Here is a 20,959-nt window from a genome sequence, read left to right on the forward strand (position 1 = left end):
CCTCCGCACCACACGCTCCGGAGACCTCAACCTCATTACCACAATCAACAGAATGTGCTGGAGGGACAGGTTCATAACCCAGAGACTGTCCATGCTATGGAATAGACTGCCCATACATGTAAAACAGAACACCTCACTGGCCCTCTTCATGAAAAATCTTGCTCAGTGGATGGGAAATAGAAAATTCATGCCAGGGATCACTCCAGTGGCTCTACTTGACAGACGCACTGGAAACTAAGGACGGGTGGCACGATGCCAGAGTAATCCTATGGGCTAGGCTTGTAAAAGCTCCAGGGCCACTAGCCTAGTACACACCTATGAACCTATGAACAATAAATTTTGTTAGAATTCTGTTAAGAAGAAACAGTTATTTTATGTTTACATTTATCAGACAGTTTTCATGACAGGCACAGTATGTACACTTGATTTCCATGACATGCACAGTATGTGTATATGATTTTACAATATGTGCAAAATGTGTATATAATTTTTACAACATGCACAGGATGTGTATATGATTTTAATGATATGCACAGCAAGGGCATATGGCCAAACAGCTTCATAGCCGACAGCATTCAGTCATCACTTTAAAAGATAAAGTGACATGTTCATTTTAATATGTTAGTTAAATGTGCTTTTATTACATGAGGAAACAAGCAGTAAAGATTATTTCATGAAATTTAGGATACTGTAGACTAAGCTTCAATGCCTAAAATATCATGGATATGAGGAATTAAATGATACTAACACTATACAAAAGACATGATTTTAATGAGTCTATATCATTTGATCAAAATGCCATTTTAGCAAATACCTATTTACTGAACCCTATTGAACAAAAACTGAAAAACAAATGATCACCTCAGCAAAGTTTCACACAGGGAAAGAAACTAATCATCCATCAATGGGAGTATGCCCTTTTCCCCACTGTAGTGCAGTTTTGGAGTTGGTATATTTCGCTAGGGGGAGTGTGGGGGGCAAAGCCCCCCACTTAGCTGAGTTTACAATTTTGTACTTTTTTTTTGTCCAGTTGGTGGCTGACTTACTAGTGTTTTTCCCTGTGTGAAATTTCACTAAACTGATCGTTCGTTGAAGTCAGCTTTCACTCAGTAGGGTTAGATAAGTAGGTATTCGCTAAAATGGCATTTCGACAAAGTGATATAGACTCAGTTTTAATACTTATCAGGACAAAAAGAGGGAGAATATAAGTTGCAAAATTGCTTGTGACAATGTAGTAAAAGCAGTAAAAGAATGTGGGGTAAATGCTGTTATATACAGCAGAATTTCATGGAGGTCAAATCCTGACCTTTACCTCGTGAAGTCAAACAGATATTTCTCAAATAAACACATGTAAATGATTCTCAGTGAGAAAGGGGGGGAATGTGTGAGATAAATATACTGCACAAGAAGTCCAGGTAGTGAAATGAAATTTAAAGATCATTTTGGTATACCTTAAAAACTGTACATTTTTTATATGCCAAAGGAGTTAATGGTTCTCCATGGCATGAATAAATAATCTGTTTCCAGGTTGGGAAAGATTTTTAAAAGGCTCTTAGCTGTAGTATTTATTATTCTAATCTTGCTATGTTTCATGTGTAGGACATTAATGAACATAGTCAAAATAAATATCAAGGAATTCATAATAATCATAGAGTATGTATGCATATAAATGCATGGAGTGAGTACTACTGCTCATACAGATAAGACAGTAGGTGTATTTCTAAATTAGTGTTCATTTTTCCTGCATCTCATGTCTGTCCTACTGTAGTTTTTTCTTGGTTCATATCTCAAAATAAGATAATCAGGTGGTTATCTGATGTATCGGACTCAAATCTGTTATGCTCACTTACTTCGGTAGATAAAAGCTTAATTCACTGGTAAAGGATGAATTAAGGACAGAACTCTTACAGGGAAATGTACTAAAATATATGTGTCATAATAACTGACAAAATTAATTTCCATATTTCAGAATTATTCTTGGACCAAAAAACACATTTGGATTCTGTGAGCCATGAGTATGACAGTTGTATGTTGCAAGCTTGAATAAGACAGTTATTCTTTATGATAAACAAAGAAATGTTATGAAGCATTGCTTGCCTATGGGAAGCAGTTAAAAACATAAATATATGTCTTTGTAGATTGTGCTTGTCTTATTAGAACTTCTGTAATGAATATAGCATTGCTTGTGTAATGAAAATTGGGTCTCTGTTCAGCTTCCAAATTTGAAAAACAGCCAACCGTGAAACACCAAACAGAAAAGAGTGAACAGGACATTCAGCAAACTAAATCAGCATTGAAAAAAAACTACATTGAATGGCCATAGTTTGCCAACAACCATGAATTAACATGATACATAAGGTAAGTAAAGGAAACCTTTTAAATTTTCCCTTTTCCCCTCTGTAGTGTGATTTTGGAGTTGGTATATATAGTTGGGGGGTGGGGGGCTTGGTTGGTTATATGTGTGATGTTGGCCGACTATGGCCATTAGATGCATTTTTTGATGACTTTTTAGTTTGCTTTTTGTCCTATGCATTGCTTACTTTTTCGTGTTTCGCGGTTTGCATTTTTTTTAAATTAGGTAGCCGAACATAGACCCAGAAAAATCAATGCATACAAGGGAAACAGTTAAGAGATGAGAATATTCCAAAGTGCAACAAATATTAACATATACCAATTGATGATTGCATTATTCTGCTGTCAGTTAATAATATAAGTTGTGATGGAAAGGAATATCCTAGAAGGCACCATATGAGTTATTAAGTGCCTTGTTTCACATACATAAGTCTGCCAAATTAGAAATGTTTTAGATTTTCAATGTTATAATCTGGCATTCTATTCTGTTAAATAACTGTCTTGCCTTAAACTGCTTGTATGTCTTAATGACTCTACTAATGATGGATAGTAAGGAACCACTTAACAATTTATGGTGTAATCTGTCCCTGCCACCACACACAGATCATCTCCTTTTTTATATCAATCACAGATGGACTATTTCTATGTACTATATCAAAAAGACAGATTTTGCTTTTTTTTTTTTTTTTTTAATGATTTATGGTAACCAAGTTTAGTCGGTTTTAATAGGGCAATAAGCAATAAGACATGAAGGCAAATGCACAAAGCAGATTTTATCACATGCCAAGAGCTTATGTAATCACTCAGCTGAAAAGAGCAAAACACAAGAAGAAAGGCAAGGAGGCTTAAGCAGTACACACTACTTTAAAATACCCATGAAAGCTGGTGAAGAGTTACTTAGGCAATGGTAGGCAAAAAATAGTGAACTATATTTCTCCACTGGTCCTACTGAAACATATTTATGAAGTGATTAAAAACAGATGCATTTAAATCATGTATTGACTTATACATACTGTACTAACTTTGCACCACCCGACACACATACACATACAAGCACTGTTCTCCTTTACATTCCCTATGCCTGCACAAGGATCTCATCCACAGTCAGGTGGGAGAGGCATTTTACTGTAAAATATTAGAACAAAATTACAGTTAAACACATATACATCAAATTTGTTTTGAAATGTTAATGCTAAAAAGACTGTAATCTATGTTATTAGTGCAATAAGGCAGTCATGGATATGAATTAGATACATATGATACTTATTCAGTAGTTACTGGCACTTAGTGGCCATGTGCTTTATTATGCCCTGGCCATGCGCAGATATGTCTGATGCACACCCCCTCATATGTGTGTGTGTGTGTGTGTGTGTGTGTGTGTGTGTGTGTGTGTGTGTGTGTGTGTGTGTGTGTGTGCGCGCACGCACGTTTTCTGTGAAAGTTGGGTGCAAGGCTGGCAACTCGACACCATAGAACCCCACTGCCAATCAATCTGCAGACCGGTGATCTGCTGTGGAGACACCTAATGGGTGAAGTCACAAGACATTGCATTGCTTTGCTATAAGACATAACATACTATAATATATTATTTTCATTCAATGCTTAAACATGGATCTGTAAAGAAAGAAAAGTATTGAACATTACTTACAAAATGGGTCATGTCTCTTTGCAGTCCAGCATGGCACAAAGTATAGCAAATGGCTTATTATAATAAAAGGAGGTGGCAAAGAAGGTTGGTAGTGGTATTCTTTAATTAGATCAAAGCGTTGAACCTTCCAGACTGTGTCAGTGTTTTCCTGCACTTGTTCAAAAATATAGCTGAAAAAAAGAGTATTTAGATTTATTTACTTCACATGACAAGAAATATTGCACCTGCAAGACAGAAAGGTAGGCTGACCTAGCAAAAAGGAATGTTACATATTAGACAAAAGTCACACATATTTTGTAGTACAAATACCAGTTTATAACAGTAATAAATGACTGTAAAAATGTGACACCCTACACATGTAAGCAAGTCTGGACTGTGTCCTTTAAATTCAGAATTCACAACATTCAGTATTGTTATGTTCCTCCATATTGTCAAATAACTGCAAAGCTTCAGAAGTGATTTGTAGAGAGAAAGACCTATAAAGAACCCTCTGCACTCGTTGTCTACGGGATACATTTGTTTTTAAACTGCATTTAAATTATCGACCTGGGTTCATATTTCAAAGAAAAGAAATTAATCATCTGTGGAGGAAAGTTTACAGATACCTGGAAATAAGTGGTTTGTCAGTATTCGTAGTATTAACTGTTTTGGTATATGGGGTTTAAGTTATGTAAATAGTGATATAGTAGGAACAATCACTGCATCTTCATTTGCTTTCTTTTACATGCAGTGGCTGTATCACATAAAACTACATGGCAAGACATGGTGTCCCACAAGTCTTATACACTTATTAGGACACACATGAGGCCTTGTCACATGTATCATGTTGATTAAGGCAACACATTTTATACTCATTACGTGTGTGTACAAAATTCAAAAATCCAGAGCAGCCTAAATGAAACTTTAATAATGAAAAATCCATTTTTTTTTTTTTAGGGAAAGACAATATAGCAACATGCCAACTCACAGTGTTACAGAGAAATAATGCACTAAGACCCAGGTGACCTGAGTTTGATTATCAGCTTGGGTGCCTGATGGAGCCATCAGGGAAAGATAAGTGCGTCCATCCTTTGGGTGAGTGAAGGGCACAGCCAGCTGCAGAGTGCCATGCTCACACACTGGAGAAGCACCAATGTAAATGTGTGACCTGCAGGCAGGAATTATGTTCATCAAGCTATTGTCTCATGGTAGCCTTCAACATGAGTTTGAAATAGTGCCACATTTATAAGGAAGGAATTATGGACCTCCACAGTGATGCAGCTTACATGTCCTCATGTCCAAGAGCAGAGATGAGCCACTAGAAGTTCAGATGCTGGTGAAAGCATAAAGAACCTTCGTGATTTCTTGAATGATTAGGTTCTTAGTGTCTTAGGTTCTTACCAGGCACACAGCTCAGGAGACCATTAAGGAGCCTATCCCAAATTCCTAATTGCTCCAAAGAACTGTCTGGTTAAGTGACTTGTCCAAGGTCTCACAGTAGGCAAATGAAGGTGCTTGTATGCTTAGCACTGGAAGCATCTCATTAAGAAGTCAGAGCTTTAGTCCTCTGCACTAATGCTAAACAAGAAACGCATACACTCCTGGGGGACTTGAATATACAACCATCGCCACTTCTATTTTGCAAAGCAATTTATTTATAGCCTGAGCTGCAGATTCTTCCTATAGACCGCTCTCACTCTCATCTTGGGTGAAATTCTCAGGAAAGAAAATAAGGGGATCGTGTCTTACGGGAAAAGCGTTATGGTCAGCAGGCAGAGTGGCAAAACTACAAAGAAAAAACATAATGCAGCAGTTGTATTTTTTCCTGACTGAATCCACCAGGAATCTGTTTATTGAAAGCCTCATTGTAAATTCCAAGCATGCTGGAATGCATCAGCATGTTGTTTAAGACCCTTGCAAAATAACAGTTTACGAACATGACGAGAAAGCTTTGTTTAGTGTAATCAGTGTATGATCTGTGAATGATCAGTGTATGACAGCTCAATGCCTGTTTTATATAAACACGAGGAATGCCAGCCTAACTTAATTATTTAACTTGAGACACTTCCTTGATTCCCCATTTCAGTTAAAGCAGTAAATACAAAACACCATACTAAAGCCCAGGGTAATGTTTTGAGTAAATTCTTGAAGGCCCTGCAAGCCTTTAATGAAAGTATCTTACTCCAAAGTAGCATAAATTTTCGCTGAAATGTGACCTCACAAATAAATTGGATTCAAGTATTCATCTGAATACTGATATTATGTTAACCAAATTATATCCACTTAACATCTCAAAACATTTCTACTATGTACCCATTATTATTTCAGTTTTATGCATTACACAGCTAAGGATAAGCTTAATAAAACTTGTTCTAACATGTCAGTGCAACAATAAGGAGAAAATTAAAAGAAGAATATGGGCTGCTTGTTCTGAACATATAGCAATAAAATGATCTTATTTGGCACTAATTATAACATAAAAGTACTCATATCTAAAATAGCATACTATATAAATAACTGTCTCCATAGGTTTTATAAAAATCCTCATCTGATTGATTCTCAGACATATAATTTCATTATGAAACCATCCCTTCCATCTCCATGTGTAAAATCTTTGATTCAGGTTCATAAGTATTATTAACTCTGCAAGGGCATTACACATCCAACTCAGAGATATACCATGTCTTGAATCAAAATACATAAGCACCACCCAATTTCATACAATTTGTAGTAGAACAAAGATCATTAGCAGAAAGGCATGGAGAATGCTTTTCTGCGAATGGTGCATAGTTTTCGTTATCAAGCAATTAAAGCATGGACCAGATGCATACAAAAATATCTAACTAAATAAACAAACTTTACATGCAGTATGTTTCTGTGGTAAAGCTGCTTGTAAATATAGGACAAGTCAAGGATACTGAGTAATGAGTAACACAACATCTTTGTTCTGCAAGAAGCAGCCAAAAGGCCACCAAAATAATACAGGACAACACGCATCTTGTGCATGGACTGTTTAAGCATCTGACATCAGGCAAGAGATATCGCAGCATCTGCTGCAGGACTACAAGATTCAGTAACAGTTTCTACCCTACAGTGATTAGATTTCTGAACTCGGGCACTAGTTCCAGGGGTCTGAACACATAATAAGTAATTTTTTATTTATTTATGCAATATATACTTAATATATTCCAAGTAAGTGCAATATTTATTTATTCTATCCATAGTCAGTATTATTTAACTCACTCAAGTGCAATATTAGACAAATAACTTAGACATTTCAATCTGTAGCGTGTTTTGTTTTACTTTAAATAGTGTAGTTAATTTAACTCAGGGGAGGGTATTCTTTTCGTATATGAGTGTGGTAAATGTCTCTGCTCTTTCTTGCATGTATTGAGAGTAGTATTGTATATGTTAGTTATGTTTATGCCTCTACTTGTATGTGTTGTTGCACTTTCCTTTGTAATCTCAAGAATTGAGCTGATGCACAAAACTTTGTTTGGGCTACACGTGTGTAGTTCTAAATGACAATAAAGTTTACTTTGACTTTGACTAATGAAGACTGTCATCCCACAAAAAAATGTGTCAAGCCACCTGTTACCACCTCTGCTGTGTTTACTGCACAAGCTTATCCCTACTGTTGGAGTAGCAATGCGTCTCCAGCAGCATGGAATTCAGGTGCATACTATACTTGTTTCATAAATTATTTCCTTCAGCAAGATACAGTTTTGTACCATACAGCAAGTCTGCCTGGTGACTAGATGAGAGGTGGATATTTCATTTTTTCAATGATGTAGGACAAAAGAAGGGGAATGGAGTACTGAATCCCTTGATTTCTGAATTAAGTGGAACATGCCAAAAATGGGTGAGGTAGAAAGCATGTTTGTATTTATTTCATTGCTAATTAGGAACATGATACGGAAAGGAGTGGCGAGGAATGTACAACTGAAGAACATGGTAAAGGGGTGTGTATGCTTCTGTTCTGCAATGATCAGTGAATGATGATGCAGTAAATCCGGGGGATTATGCAATAGAAAGTGAAAGAGGAAAGCAAAGTATTTTATAAAGTCTTTTCCTTGGTCCTTTTAAAGTAATGGACTATATTTATATAAATGCAAATCTTAAAATGAAACTTAAAAAGAAGATGAACTTAAAAGATGTAGAGCAACACTTATTTAAATCTTGGGGTAGCATTAAGACACAGTTGTACAGCGGGAGAAGAGAAAAGGACATGATCAATAAAAGAAAGAAGGGAATTATGACAGGGCTGTATATGTACTGCTTCTGTAAAAGTCCCCAGAGTTCAACAGGATGCACAGTGCAGGCCACCACCAAGGCAAAAATATAAAAGTATTCCTGCAACACTATATGGGCTGATCTGATTAGCTGCTCGGGTGTCTTAGGTACTGGCAGGGAGGGATAGGTACACCTATCTCTGGGGGTGTTATCTAGGTGTTCCCTGTGGAGAGCTATGGTCCAAAGAAGAGAATAGCTCTTGGACGTAACAGACAAATGCAAGGGAGGGGCTGGGCCATGGGTAGGTCACTACAACCCTCCATGACATCAAGGATGATATGTGCTTCTAGGACACCCTCATGATCAAAACCAGCCTCAAACCTCACTGAGAAAATCAGGGGGAGATTAGGAGGGGTAGGTAAACCTGATGTAGGATGCAGGCACCTGGACCAGCTGACAGTTGGCTGCATACGAGGGGGGAAATATTGGCCTTGGGGAATCACAATTGTGTAAAAATGCCTTTGCATTGTGAATGTGTATTTGTCATGTGTCCTATTATCTTAAATAAAGTTTTAAATGCCATCATGTGCAGCCTTCAAGTTGCAGTGATCCTTTTTATTTAATATAATTTTCTCACTCTTTCAGATGGCCTTGCAATATATAAGTGCTACTCTGATTATGTCCCAAAAAACTAAGGTACAGTTAGTGGTCTAGGCATTTAAGGAGCCAATTAGAGATGTATGAGAGTGAGGGACTGGTAGTGTTCTAGAATGGGAGCTCCATGTGAGCAAAGACTCAAGATAGCAACCCTTGCAACTTGGGACTTTGTAGTGGAGTACAGTCTGCAAATGTCTTTGCATGCACGATGGCCTAATGGCAAGATCTGTGTCTTACAGTTCCAAGTATAGGTTCAGTCCTTGTTTCCACTCACTATGTAGGTGGCACAGGTTCCTCCTGTGTCTGTGTGGCTTTTCATCGAGTCATACCGGCCCCTCCTACATCCCAGGCTAACACATAAAAGAAAGAAATAATCTCTTGCTGGAATTATGAGTGTAAAGCAGCAAGGATTTTCACTGACTACAGCATATCAGACAATGAAGAGATGTTAGCTCCATACAGAAACATCTCCTACCCTTGCTGAATGATGGCTTTCATCCACCATTTTTGCAGTCTTTTCTCAGTGCAAAGAGGATTATGAGGAATGAATGGGCGATTACACCTGTGGGGCATGAGGACCCAAAAAAATATGAAAAAGAGCTCTATCTCTTTTTCTTTTGTTCAGCTGCATGTGCATTAAACCTGTCCAATGTAAATACATAGGCTCTGATCTGTTGTGCTAAATAAAATGTTAATGCAGTTGGATTATTGCAATTTTTCATAAAAATACAACAGCATGCTTTTTAAAGTCCTGATTGCAGCCAGCAATTAAGGAAAATGCACACATATAAACATCATATCTGGCATGACAGACTAGTAAATCATACAAGATGAAAGTGATAAAAATGTTCTTTATTTTATTTTATTTTGGTATTGGCATTTTGCATATTATTACAATGATTGCTCCAACTCCAATTATCATTTTACTTTATTTAACAAGTTTAGAGTACAGTGAACCTGTGGCACTTATCAGGAAACACATGGGGTAGTATTGATAATTAAGTGAAGTTTTGCAAAGACACAGGGAGAAAGTCCCCACTGAGCTGTTTGGAGCATGGTATACCATGTAATGGAAAAACAGTCAAAGTGGAATTTATTAATATGCTTACAACTAAGCAGAATATGCTTAAAAATAATAATAAATAATAAAAATAAAATAACATAATATATATATATAAAAAAATTTCTATATACAAAATGTATGCCATCTGTGTCTTAATGTTATTCTACAAATTGTCAAAATACTCAACACACTTTCTAATATACATTAATAATACATTCCCATGACTAACTAAAACAGTACATGTATGCCACTTTGTATATGTGTGTATCTGTGTGCATTTAATAGTAATTTAGTTTAGTACTGCAGGATGATTATCTCACATGCATAGACATATGGTGGGATTTTTTTGTGTGTGTACAAACACATATTTGCATGTGTGTATACACAAAGTGTGTACACATGTATATGTGTATAGGAGTTTTAGTATGTATGAGTACGTGATTGTATGCATAGGCGTATTCACACACGTGTGTGGGGGTGAGTGTGGAGAGAAATGCACACAGATACACACATATACAAAGTGGCATACATGTACTGTTTTAGTTAGTCATGGGAATGTATTATTAATGTATATTAGAAAGTGTGTTGAGTATTTTGACAATTTGTAGAATAACATTAAGACACAGATGGCATACATTTTGTATATAGAAATGTTATATATTTTATATATATATATTATGTTATTTTATTTTGACATTTGAATAGAATATTTATTAGAACATTCACTATTAATTGTTTTAGCAATTTTACATCATATCCTGTCTGTCAGTTATGAGAACATTCATTATAAATTGTATAAGTAATTTTACATCATATCCTGTTTGTCAGTATAAAACCAGGAGTTTGGGAGACTTCCTGTTTTTTCTGAGGAAGTTCACGTTAAAAATAAAAAGTGGAAGAAAGCGCTAAATCATATATCTGGCTGTGTGGTTACTTCCGGTTTTTTTCAGTCACCGAGTATCCTGTACTAGTTTGAAGTTGTTTTCGGTTTGGTCCGAAGCCTTTTTGAGTTTATCACATACATATACTAACCAAACCCTACTTCTAACCTAAAGTAAAGCACCAAAACCCTACTTCTAACCCTACACTAAACCCCATATACACAACTAACTATGCACTATCCTTAACCCCTCCCTAACCCTAAGGTCCGTAACTACCGCACACTTCCCCTACAGACTTACACCCAAACAAAATAAATAATCCACATACATACATTTAACAAAACCCTACTTCCAACACTACACTAAACCCCACATACACTACTATCTATGCACTATCCTTAACCCCTCCCTAACCCTAAGGTCCGTAACTACTGTACACTTCCCCTACAGACATACACCCAAAGAAAATAAATAATACACATACATACACTTAAAAAAACCCTACATCTAACACTACACTAAATCTTACATACATTACCTATCTATGCACTTACCTTAACCCAAATTATAACCCTAAAGTCCTATATATCGCACACTTACCTTACGGAGCTATACCGCAGACAGGCCAACCAAAACAAATCGACAGTCTGGAATTCGCGGTTTTGGACGTTCGAGGTTCATGTACTTCATGCAATACGAGTCAACATATTCATATTCATGTAAATGGGTTTTCAATCTCATAATAGGAACCCGAAAATTTCAAGAATTACACAGATGCAAAAGTGGAACAAAAATAAAGCAAATTGCATTGAAAGAGTGAGACCTGAGGATTATACTGGAAATAATGAAATTGTTTTAATAAAAATTATATTTAAAAATATAGAAAAAAGGATGGTTGATATAGTGGGAAATAGATTGTTTGCCCATATGATGTGTGATGTTTAAATAGAGTATATAAAGAAATGAAGGAATTATCATGAAGATGATGAGGAGCACATACGAGATGAAGGCATCCAAGTCAGTTACAGATATATTTAAAAAATGTGTGTGAGTAAAGAAAATGAAAGCATGGGGTGTCCAAGTGTGGACATGGTAGTATGAAATAAAGTCATAAAGCCTACCGAGGAGATGTAGACTGGCACTTCACCAGGAATAGACAGGGTGTCATGTGAACAATTCATTAGTAGAAGAATGCTTACAATGTAAATATAAACTGAGTGGAGTAAGCATCACAGTAGTGAAGTCTGTAAATTACTTAAGAGTCTTAACAACCAAAACCTATTCTTCAGAAAACACACACAAGGGGGCTTCTCCGTGGTACTGATACAGACTGGGACAACTTACCTTACAATTAATTGTTTCATAGATAAAACTAGAGGCCACATTCAGAAAAGTTGCTTGCATTGTAAATTACTTACTCCAGTTTAAGCTTGCCCTGATTCCAAAACACTTGCTCTCAGTGTAAGTGACTTAATTTAGTGCAGGGCTTATCTATAAACTGGCTTACACCAGGGACCAGATTCCAAAGGACCTGATCTCAGTCGAAGTGACTTATTCCGGAATGATACACCAGACTAAGTTATTTACACTGACAGCAAGCCTTTTGGAATCACACTCTAGGTCTTGCCTTGGACCTGATCTCAGTCGAAGTGACTTATTCCGGAATGATACACCAGACTAAGTTATTTACACTGACAGCAAGCCTTTTGGAATCACACTCTAGGTCTTGCCTTGCTGCTGCATTTATTGTGCCCAGACAAACCTATGGAAATTCATGTCTAAGAAGGTTAGAAAAAGGTCTGCTTCATGCAATAACAAGAACCTCCGATGCATGTGCAGCCCTGCAGCTGGTGTGTCACAAATGGAGCATTGCTGTTCTTCCCTAAGAAAAATAATATTAACAATATTCATTTGTTAACTAGGTAGCCCCTTGGATGCATAGTCCCTTTTCAGGGGTGATCCAGGAGCACTTTGTGGTTAAGTGACTTGCTCAAGGTCACACATTAGTCAAACAAATGCTAAGGAAATTAAATCATGTACCACAGGAACTCCAACTCACAACTTTAACCTCTGCAACAACTGCCAAATAGCATGGATGATGTCAGATAACAAATTTAGTTATACCCCAGAGGCTATTATTTAATGACTTGTGCTCCCACAGTACTTGGATACTCCAGCAGCTTTGCATTCTAGGTCTTGTCAACCACAAAAATAATCATTTGGATGGTTTTCAAGAAAAACATCGACACTCTACAGCATATGCCCTCACAATTCCTGGGTCTGAAATCAAAACACTTTATCATTAAGCGCAAGCTAGCCACCATTATCAATAACAATATATCATACCACGGCTGCTGTCATCATAACATAACTTCTTCCTTTTAATTAATGATCATTATGAAACCAATAGTTATATTTCATATAAATATAAATAATGCAGCTGTACCCAGTGCTTGTCTGGCTATGTGAACTTATCATTCACTAACCCTTTTCAGCCATAACTCAGGCCACAAGACCTAGGATAAATATAACATATGTGGGTAGCCAAGAGTAACCAATGAACCAGTGTGTTTGGAAAGGTGGAAGAAAAATGGACTACCAGGAAACATCCCACATGGACACAGAGAAAACATGCACCCTCCAGACAGACAGTCACCTAAGACTGTCAAAGAACTACAGACAGTGGCCAAAGATCATGACTGAAATCCAAACCCTGGAGCTCTGATGTAGAATTCTTAGCAACTTATCTACCATGCTGTGCAATATGTATTATTATGTATTATGTATATTATGTAAATAATATGCTAATTGAGAAAAATGCCAACTTCTGTAAAATTATGCTAAAGACTTTCTCCCTGAGTCTCCCCTACAACAGGACATTACTGAGCAGAAGTAACTAGATCTACAATGTGCAAACAAACAAAAAAAACAAACAAAAAACCAATAAATACACAAAACATCAGTGAGTATGTTGAAATATTTCAAGAAATGTTCAAAAGTGGAGGTGATGAATTCTAGGAGGAAATTTTTGGTTCTCTTTAGAAATTATCATCATCAATCCTTCTTTTCCACTTTCATATGGGTTGCGTTATTGCTTCAACTTTAGCCACCTCTCTTGATTTACTGTTACCCTCCTACATTTTTTGACATTCATGTCTGAATGCCAAAGCTGCCCTCTCATGCAGTTTATCCATCTCTTGGGTAGATAGTCTCATCTCCTTTTATCTGCTTTCTGTTTCTCTAAAATGTTTTACCAAATCATTTTTAGTTTTCCTGTACATATGATCGAGCCACAGTAACCTGTTCTCTTTGCCCTTCTCTGCAATTTGGCCTACCTGTGTTTCAGCTTTGACATCCTCATTACTGGACTCAGTCTGCATCCTATTACCCATCTAAGGCACTTCATCTCCATCACCTCAAGCTTCCTCAGCTGCTCTGCCTTGGTAAATGTGTTATAAATTAGTACTGGCTGCACCACTTTGCAGACTGTACTTTTCAGCTTCTTTGGCTTTCTTATGTCGTACACCACCCTTGACACTCTATGTCAGTTGGCCTCAGGATGTCTGATTTTAGTTTTGACTTCCTCATTCAGATTTCCTTTTTCCTCAATCACAAGTTCCAGCTTGAAGCTGTTTCACTACTTTGCCTTCTACCTAAGTTTTTAGCTTCTTCTAACTTCCCCCAATTTTGCCATTATCAGTGTCTGGTCTGTACTTAGGTTCATTTTCCATTCCAGTCCCCTATCACTTGCTGAAGTTCCTGTTCAGAGTCTGCTTGTAATACCACATCATCTGCATACAAACAGCTTATCTGATCTGTCAATATGGCCAGCACCAGTATGAGTAGGAGTGCGCTCAGAGAGGACCATTGATGCACACCTACTGCCACTGGAACCCCTCCTGTGAGTATGAACACTGATTTTACTCATGTCATTGAGCATTTGTACAAAACTATACTAAATATACAAATGGTTTTGGGACATTAAACCATTGCAGACCTGCCAAAAGAAGGTTTCCCTGGGACCTTCTCATATGCTCACTCCAACTGTAGGAATGCACAGTCAGATGTTTTCCTCACCTCTAGCTTCTCCTGCACTGTCTGTCTCACTGCAGACATCAGGTCATTTGTACAGCATTCTGATCCAAATTAAAACTCATCTCCCTTCTTACTTCCTTCTACTCTGTGTATTCCTTTATCAATCAGCCTCTCCAGCACTTTTGTGCAATGTGATTGGAGCATGATACCCCTGAAGTTCCTGTAGGAGTGAATATCACCATCATTATCATGCACTATTATTATATTATTATGTACTATTATGCATTATTATTATATTATTATATGGTGCTAAAATGCTTATTTTTCAGTCATATTGGATTCACCTCTCTTCTCTGTCTCTCTCTCGCTCTATCTCTCTCTCTGCCTCTTTCTCTCTCCCTCTCTCTCTGTCTCACTATCTACATACCATGTTGATGGAAGGGAAACAGTAGGGCTTTAAAGATTTTCAGGCCGAATTGCTGGAAATAGTAATAATAAGATGTTAATTAAGGTTAAAAATGAGCAAGCAAAAATATTAAAGGAGAGGATCATATTAATGACTTGTGACAATCTATGGGAAGGGTATGAGACATTTATTTGAAAAGAATAAAAGGTTATGGTGTAAAGGTATTTGGTACTTTTACACTAAAGTTTTAGTCTTGACAATGTGTTTCACACGGTGTAATGGAAAAATGTGGGACACCAGCTAGTGGCTGTGTGCATGGCATTAGAAATGTATATAAAGGAATAAATGGGAGGGTTTGGTCAATGGGTAAATTGGACAATCTTTTGATAATTAAAGAGGGCTGACACAGTGATGGCCTCATAGTCTTCTGATATATGTGGCCTATGTATACAACATTTTAAGAACTTAAACACTGTGTTAGAAACAGGAAAGGTAATGGATATAAGTGGGATCATGATGCTGCTAGCATATGTTTACCAAAACAACACATGTCAGTGACAGATACAGTCTGTGTGCTAGGCTGGAAGGTATAGTGTACACAGTAGCAGGCTTCTTTAAACAGGTAAAACAATAACTGGATGCATGTGACATGACCAATAACTCTGATTTGCTGTCTTACTGTAAAGCCAGGTCATCTAAATATCTTCATTTACAGGCCATTCCTGACTTTACCTGAAGTATATACCTTAATTTATGACACCAGAAACAGCCTGCCTGTAGAACATTCACTCTGCAGCTTCTGAAGCTGACAAGAGGTTAGAATATCAGAACTTCCTTTATGCAAAGTGACTACTGTGAATCCAGCTGGAACAGCATGCATTGTTTTTTTCATTTATAATTTTAAAATATAGTTTCACCAAATGATTCTTGATAGACATTTTCACTATGCTTCATGTTAAAGTGTCTCTCATTTACAATTCAGTGTTTAAAACAATAAAAACAATTTGGGGGATTCTAAATAGAGCATCTATGACTGTAGCCAACTCTACTCAGTCTACTATGCATGAGCAATGAGCTCTGATACTCATTAACAGCGTATGCAGCCAGGAAAGTGTGAGTGATGCGCAGCACAAGAAAGGTCCTCATTGCAGCCACAGCAGAGACCTGCAGGAAGATTGTGTAGGACCATGCTGTGGATGCAGAGAAGTACAAGCAGCAACAGTGTTCATCTGTCAAACTACAGCCTCAGGGGCAGTTGATGCAATCCCATTTACAAGAGATTATGGCCATCCTACATGGTCATGAGGCTTGTGTGCTGCTTTATTTTTTTTTAATGCAAGGATACATATATGCAGAAAAGATATTTGTGGAAGGTAGCAAGGAATATAGTATGATTAATGTAGGAGGGTAGAGAATGGAGGGAGAAGGTCCACAGAGACAAATATATAACATAGACACGACTGCAAAGGGTCACAGTCATGCAATGAAGGGCATAGAAGACAATGGAGAAGGGGGTATGAAACATGCACAGATGTCAAGCTCAAGTAACTGAAGATAAAAAAGGTAAAACAATATGATGGCTGGTGTACAGAAAAGTAACAAAAATAATTATATCAGCAGAGTCTGACTACTGTACCTTCACTAATGTCAGGAAACAAGCCCCCTAAATGGACTTGAACTCTCAACCAACTCCACTTACTCTGTACAAAGCACTTCATTCACAGGTGGTGCTATGGAAGAAGTCACAATAAAGGTATCCACTTTATCCTGGGTTTATATGCAGACTGAGTGAGTATCACTGGTCCAGCTTCTGCTGCAGTACTACCTGAAGTGGGTGATGCAGGTACAGCAGGAGGTGTGCAGGCAACTGTGGCAGATTGGGACTCAGATGTACTGGGAGTTTCTACTGGTGATAGTGGTGTTGGTGGCCCTGTTCTTACCACTTGTGGGGACCAACAGGCCTTGCTGGAAGGATGGACATATGTAGGGATTCTGATGTATATAATAGTAAAACAAAGGGAGAGAAACTAAATAATGAACAAAATAAATGCATGCTAGAGAAAGGATAGCAATGGGGGTAGAGAGGTACAAATAAGATGAAAAACTGAATGTCATATACCTTTTGACTATGTTACACTTATACGCGACACACTTGATAAACCAAAAACACTTCTCAATGTAACAAGGCTGTTAGTGTACACAACTGAGAGGTTTTCTGAACCAGTAGCTATCATCACTCAATTTCTAACAAACGGGATTAACATGATGAGCTATTTAGACAAGCCAGCAGATTTCTTTAGTCCAGGACGCAGTATGATGTTGGAGACAAATTAACATATAAAAAGAAAGCATTCTGTTCAGACATGCATTACCTATCTCTTTATCTGTCTAGCTATCTACCTATCTGACTATCTTTGTTGCTTGGGAACGTCCAACTGGTATAAAACCCATTTTCAGTAGACGCCTGGGGAGAAAATCACAAGATTCAATACAAGATTATAAAAAAAAAAATGTAATAAAAATATGAAAATGTTCAAGACTATAGTAAATACAAAGGTACAAAATATACAAAAATATAGCAGGTAACTATGACAGTTAAACATATTGGATTTTGATGCGTATGCTTATGAGAGAGTAGACTATTACATAGGTCATATATTGAATTTCCTCCTATGTTAGCAATAACAGCGAGCAAGACAGAGAGATCACAGTGAGAGAGTTCTGAGAAAGAAGAGCGTAGTTTATATTAAAGATTTGTTCAGTATATAAAAAAAGTAGAAAAAAAGTCAGGGCAATTGTTATCCGGGTGCAGTGTATAAGCAGAGCCAGATTGTGTTTAGATGTTGATCTATTAGCAGTTTAAAAGTTTTTGCATTGTTTGTTTGTTTTAAATGCAGTGGGATACTGTTCCAGGTTTTTGACACTTTGTGGGAATATAGAGCAGTTTTGTAGTATATGTTCTAGAAGTGAAGATATTTTGGGTGTTGCAGAGAGAGACAGAGAGTGGAAAAGACGTTTCATATGGTGTAATTATAAACAAAATTCAATCAGAAGAATCAGAAGCTATTTGAAAGAAAACTGTCAGACAAAGAAATCATAAGCAGAGACTTTTAAAGAAACAGGAAACAAGAAAGAGTTGAGTTATTTTCTTAACAGTCGATATTCATGTCTCTCAATATTATGGTTTCTTGAGCTACACTGCAGCTTAAACAGTTAAGTATTTTCTTCAAGTGGGTCTGTATTATTACCTGGGGGAATGTAGAGTCCTATAATGCATATGGATTTGTTTTGTTGATTTTTAATGTAGTGAATAGGGCTTCAGCATAGCAGAATTCTGGGAGTTGGTAAGTTCAGGAGTTTTTGAGTATTAAGGCTGTGTCACCTCCTAGTTTGACTTTTCTATCTAGTCTGAGTATATTGTATCCTTCGGGAACTACTTCACTATCAATTATTTTTGGGTTTTAGCCAGGTTTCATTTGCTACTATTATGTCTTGAGAATAGTGCTTTATGATTGTGTGGAGGTCATGGGTTTTGTTCCAAATGCTTTGGGAGTATATGCTCAGTATGATAATGTCGGGGCCTTTTGTGAGCAGAGGAGAGTGTAATGGAGTTGATTGAGTAGAGGTGCTTTGATTAGAATGTGAGCTAAAAAGGGGCCAAGGTTAGGGTAAATGTCATCACTGTGTTTAAATTTGGTGGTGGTACTATGGAATGGATGGTAGTATTTTGGTTTGCATGTGGCGAATACTAAGGTATTTGGTGGAGAATAGTAGGTGCTGATATATTTGTATGTGTGAAGATAAAGTAATGAGTGAGGGAAGAGTTCAGGTGATATAACTGAGAAGCGAGTTTGGTTTGAGTATGTATGTGTATATGAGGTTTTATGAGATATGTCACATATGCACTGGGGGTAGGCTATTTATAAATGTGAGTAAGATTAGAAAAGGTGTTATAATAAGTTGTATGTACAGCATTGTTATTGTACTGCGGTGGTGGTGCTGCGGTAGCATTGTCGCCTCACAGTAAGACGTTGTCCTGTTCGATTCTCAGCTAAAGCGTCTTCTGGGTGGAGACATGCGTGAATGGACGCACCTTCCTTGAAGGTTGTGTGTCAGGGCTGCCAACTTGGTACGTAAATATCTACTGCCAATCATTAGCGGACCAGAGTTCCACTGTGGTGACCCCTAACTGGAAAAAGCTGAAAGATACAACAACATGTACAGCATTGCTATTAAGTGTCTAGATTATAAGAAATGCTGGCTGGGAAAAAATATTTGGGAAATAAAAAATAGTGTTGAGAAATAAGATATTTAATGTTTACAGATTGTACTAGGTAGTGGAGCTTGTTAAAATTGCTAGTGATGTCAGAGATGGCATATAGGGATGGTTTGATTGGAACGGCTGAGATTAGCAGAGATACAAGTTAGGTAAGTGAGGAATTATTAGTGAATGTGTTAGCTTGTAGATTGGATGATGACTTTGGGTGCTTAGGGAATCAAAGAATGGGTAAAGTGGGTGGAGCAGACTACTGTGGCTGTTTGGGGATTGGATTAATGGATAAATGAGTGGAGTAGGACAGGTTTAAACTTAGCTGTACGGGGGTGGTTGTGAATTGGGGATAGGATAGGGTACGGAAACAGAGACACTTTAGTGTAGCATAACATTTCACTGACAGTTTATATGCAATGGAAATAACTATATTGATACAGTTGTCCACTAAACCAATAATAATGGTTATAGATATTTTTCCAAAGTAATGCTATAGCTATTATAATGAGACAGCAAAATAACAAAATAATATATGATAACACAACTGGGGAGACTGAACCCACAGGTATCCTCACAATGTGGGAGCACAGTCTTAGCATACTGACCCACTTGTCTACATATATGTATGCACAAACACACTAATAACATTACATAGTAAACTGCTACCTTTGAACTATGGCAGTATGACAGAAGTAGCATTGTTGTATGAAAGGTATATATTTTGGGAATGAATCCCTAACATTATTAATATTAAAAGCAAGGCAATTTGAAGCATGTGTACTCATCACAGTATTATCTTAGGTTCTATCACAGTATTATCTTAGGTTCTATCACAGTATTATCTTAGGTTCTATCACAGTATTATCTGTGGTTCTATCACAGTATTATCTTAGGTTCTATCACAGTATTATCTGTGGTTCTATCACAGTATTATCTTAGGTTCTATCACAGTATTATCTGTGGTTCTATCACAGTGTTATCTGTGGTTCTCTGATCTACTCTGCAGCTGTCTATTCCTTTCAGTATTTTATGGGGCTATAGACATAAAAAGAGCATTGTGTAATACTTGTGGATGACACATAATGCAGTTTAAATGTGTACCTAAGATAAGTTCTACTTACAGGGCATAGGTGCTGCTTGCTGTTTAACGTCATCATCTCATTGGCTAAGAAGATAATGATTGCAGCATATCATGTCACTGTAATGGTGATACCATGTTCCCCTCCATACCTCTCAACATCTTTGGTCAATAATTCTTGATAATGCAGAAAATAATTGTGGGGACAAAGGCTCAATATCAGGGGCACACATTTTAGATATTACTCTGACTTAAAAAAGGTGACTAGAACAACATGTTCTGCATCAGTATACATTTTCTGAACATTATGAAGTATGAAAGTCTAATGTCTAGCATTAGTGACTAACTGTAATTCTC

At 37.1% G+C, this 20,959-nt stretch overlaps 1 protein-coding gene across 1 annotated transcript in view; it reads right to left on the bottom strand.

Annotated features, from left to right (window-relative positions):
• LOC122805507 (transient receptor potential cation channel subfamily M member 2-like) overlaps window positions 1–20,959 on the bottom strand; it is a 914,064-nt gene that overhangs the window by 205,808 nt on the left and 687,297 nt on the right. The window contains exon 23 of the mRNA XM_044075701.1: window positions 4,001–4,170. Coding sequence (XP_043931636.1) covers window positions 4,001–4,170 — 170 coding nt within the window. The remainder of the gene's footprint in view (window positions 1–4,000; window positions 4,171–20,959) is intronic.

The sequence above is a fragment of the Protopterus annectens genome, chromosome 6.part1, assembly GCF_019279795.1.
Source record: "Protopterus annectens isolate FY-2018-M chromosome 6.part1, PAN1.0, whole genome shotgun sequence".
NCBI classification, from domain to species: domain Eukaryota; kingdom Metazoa; phylum Chordata; order Ceratodontiformes; family Protopteridae; genus Protopterus; species Protopterus annectens.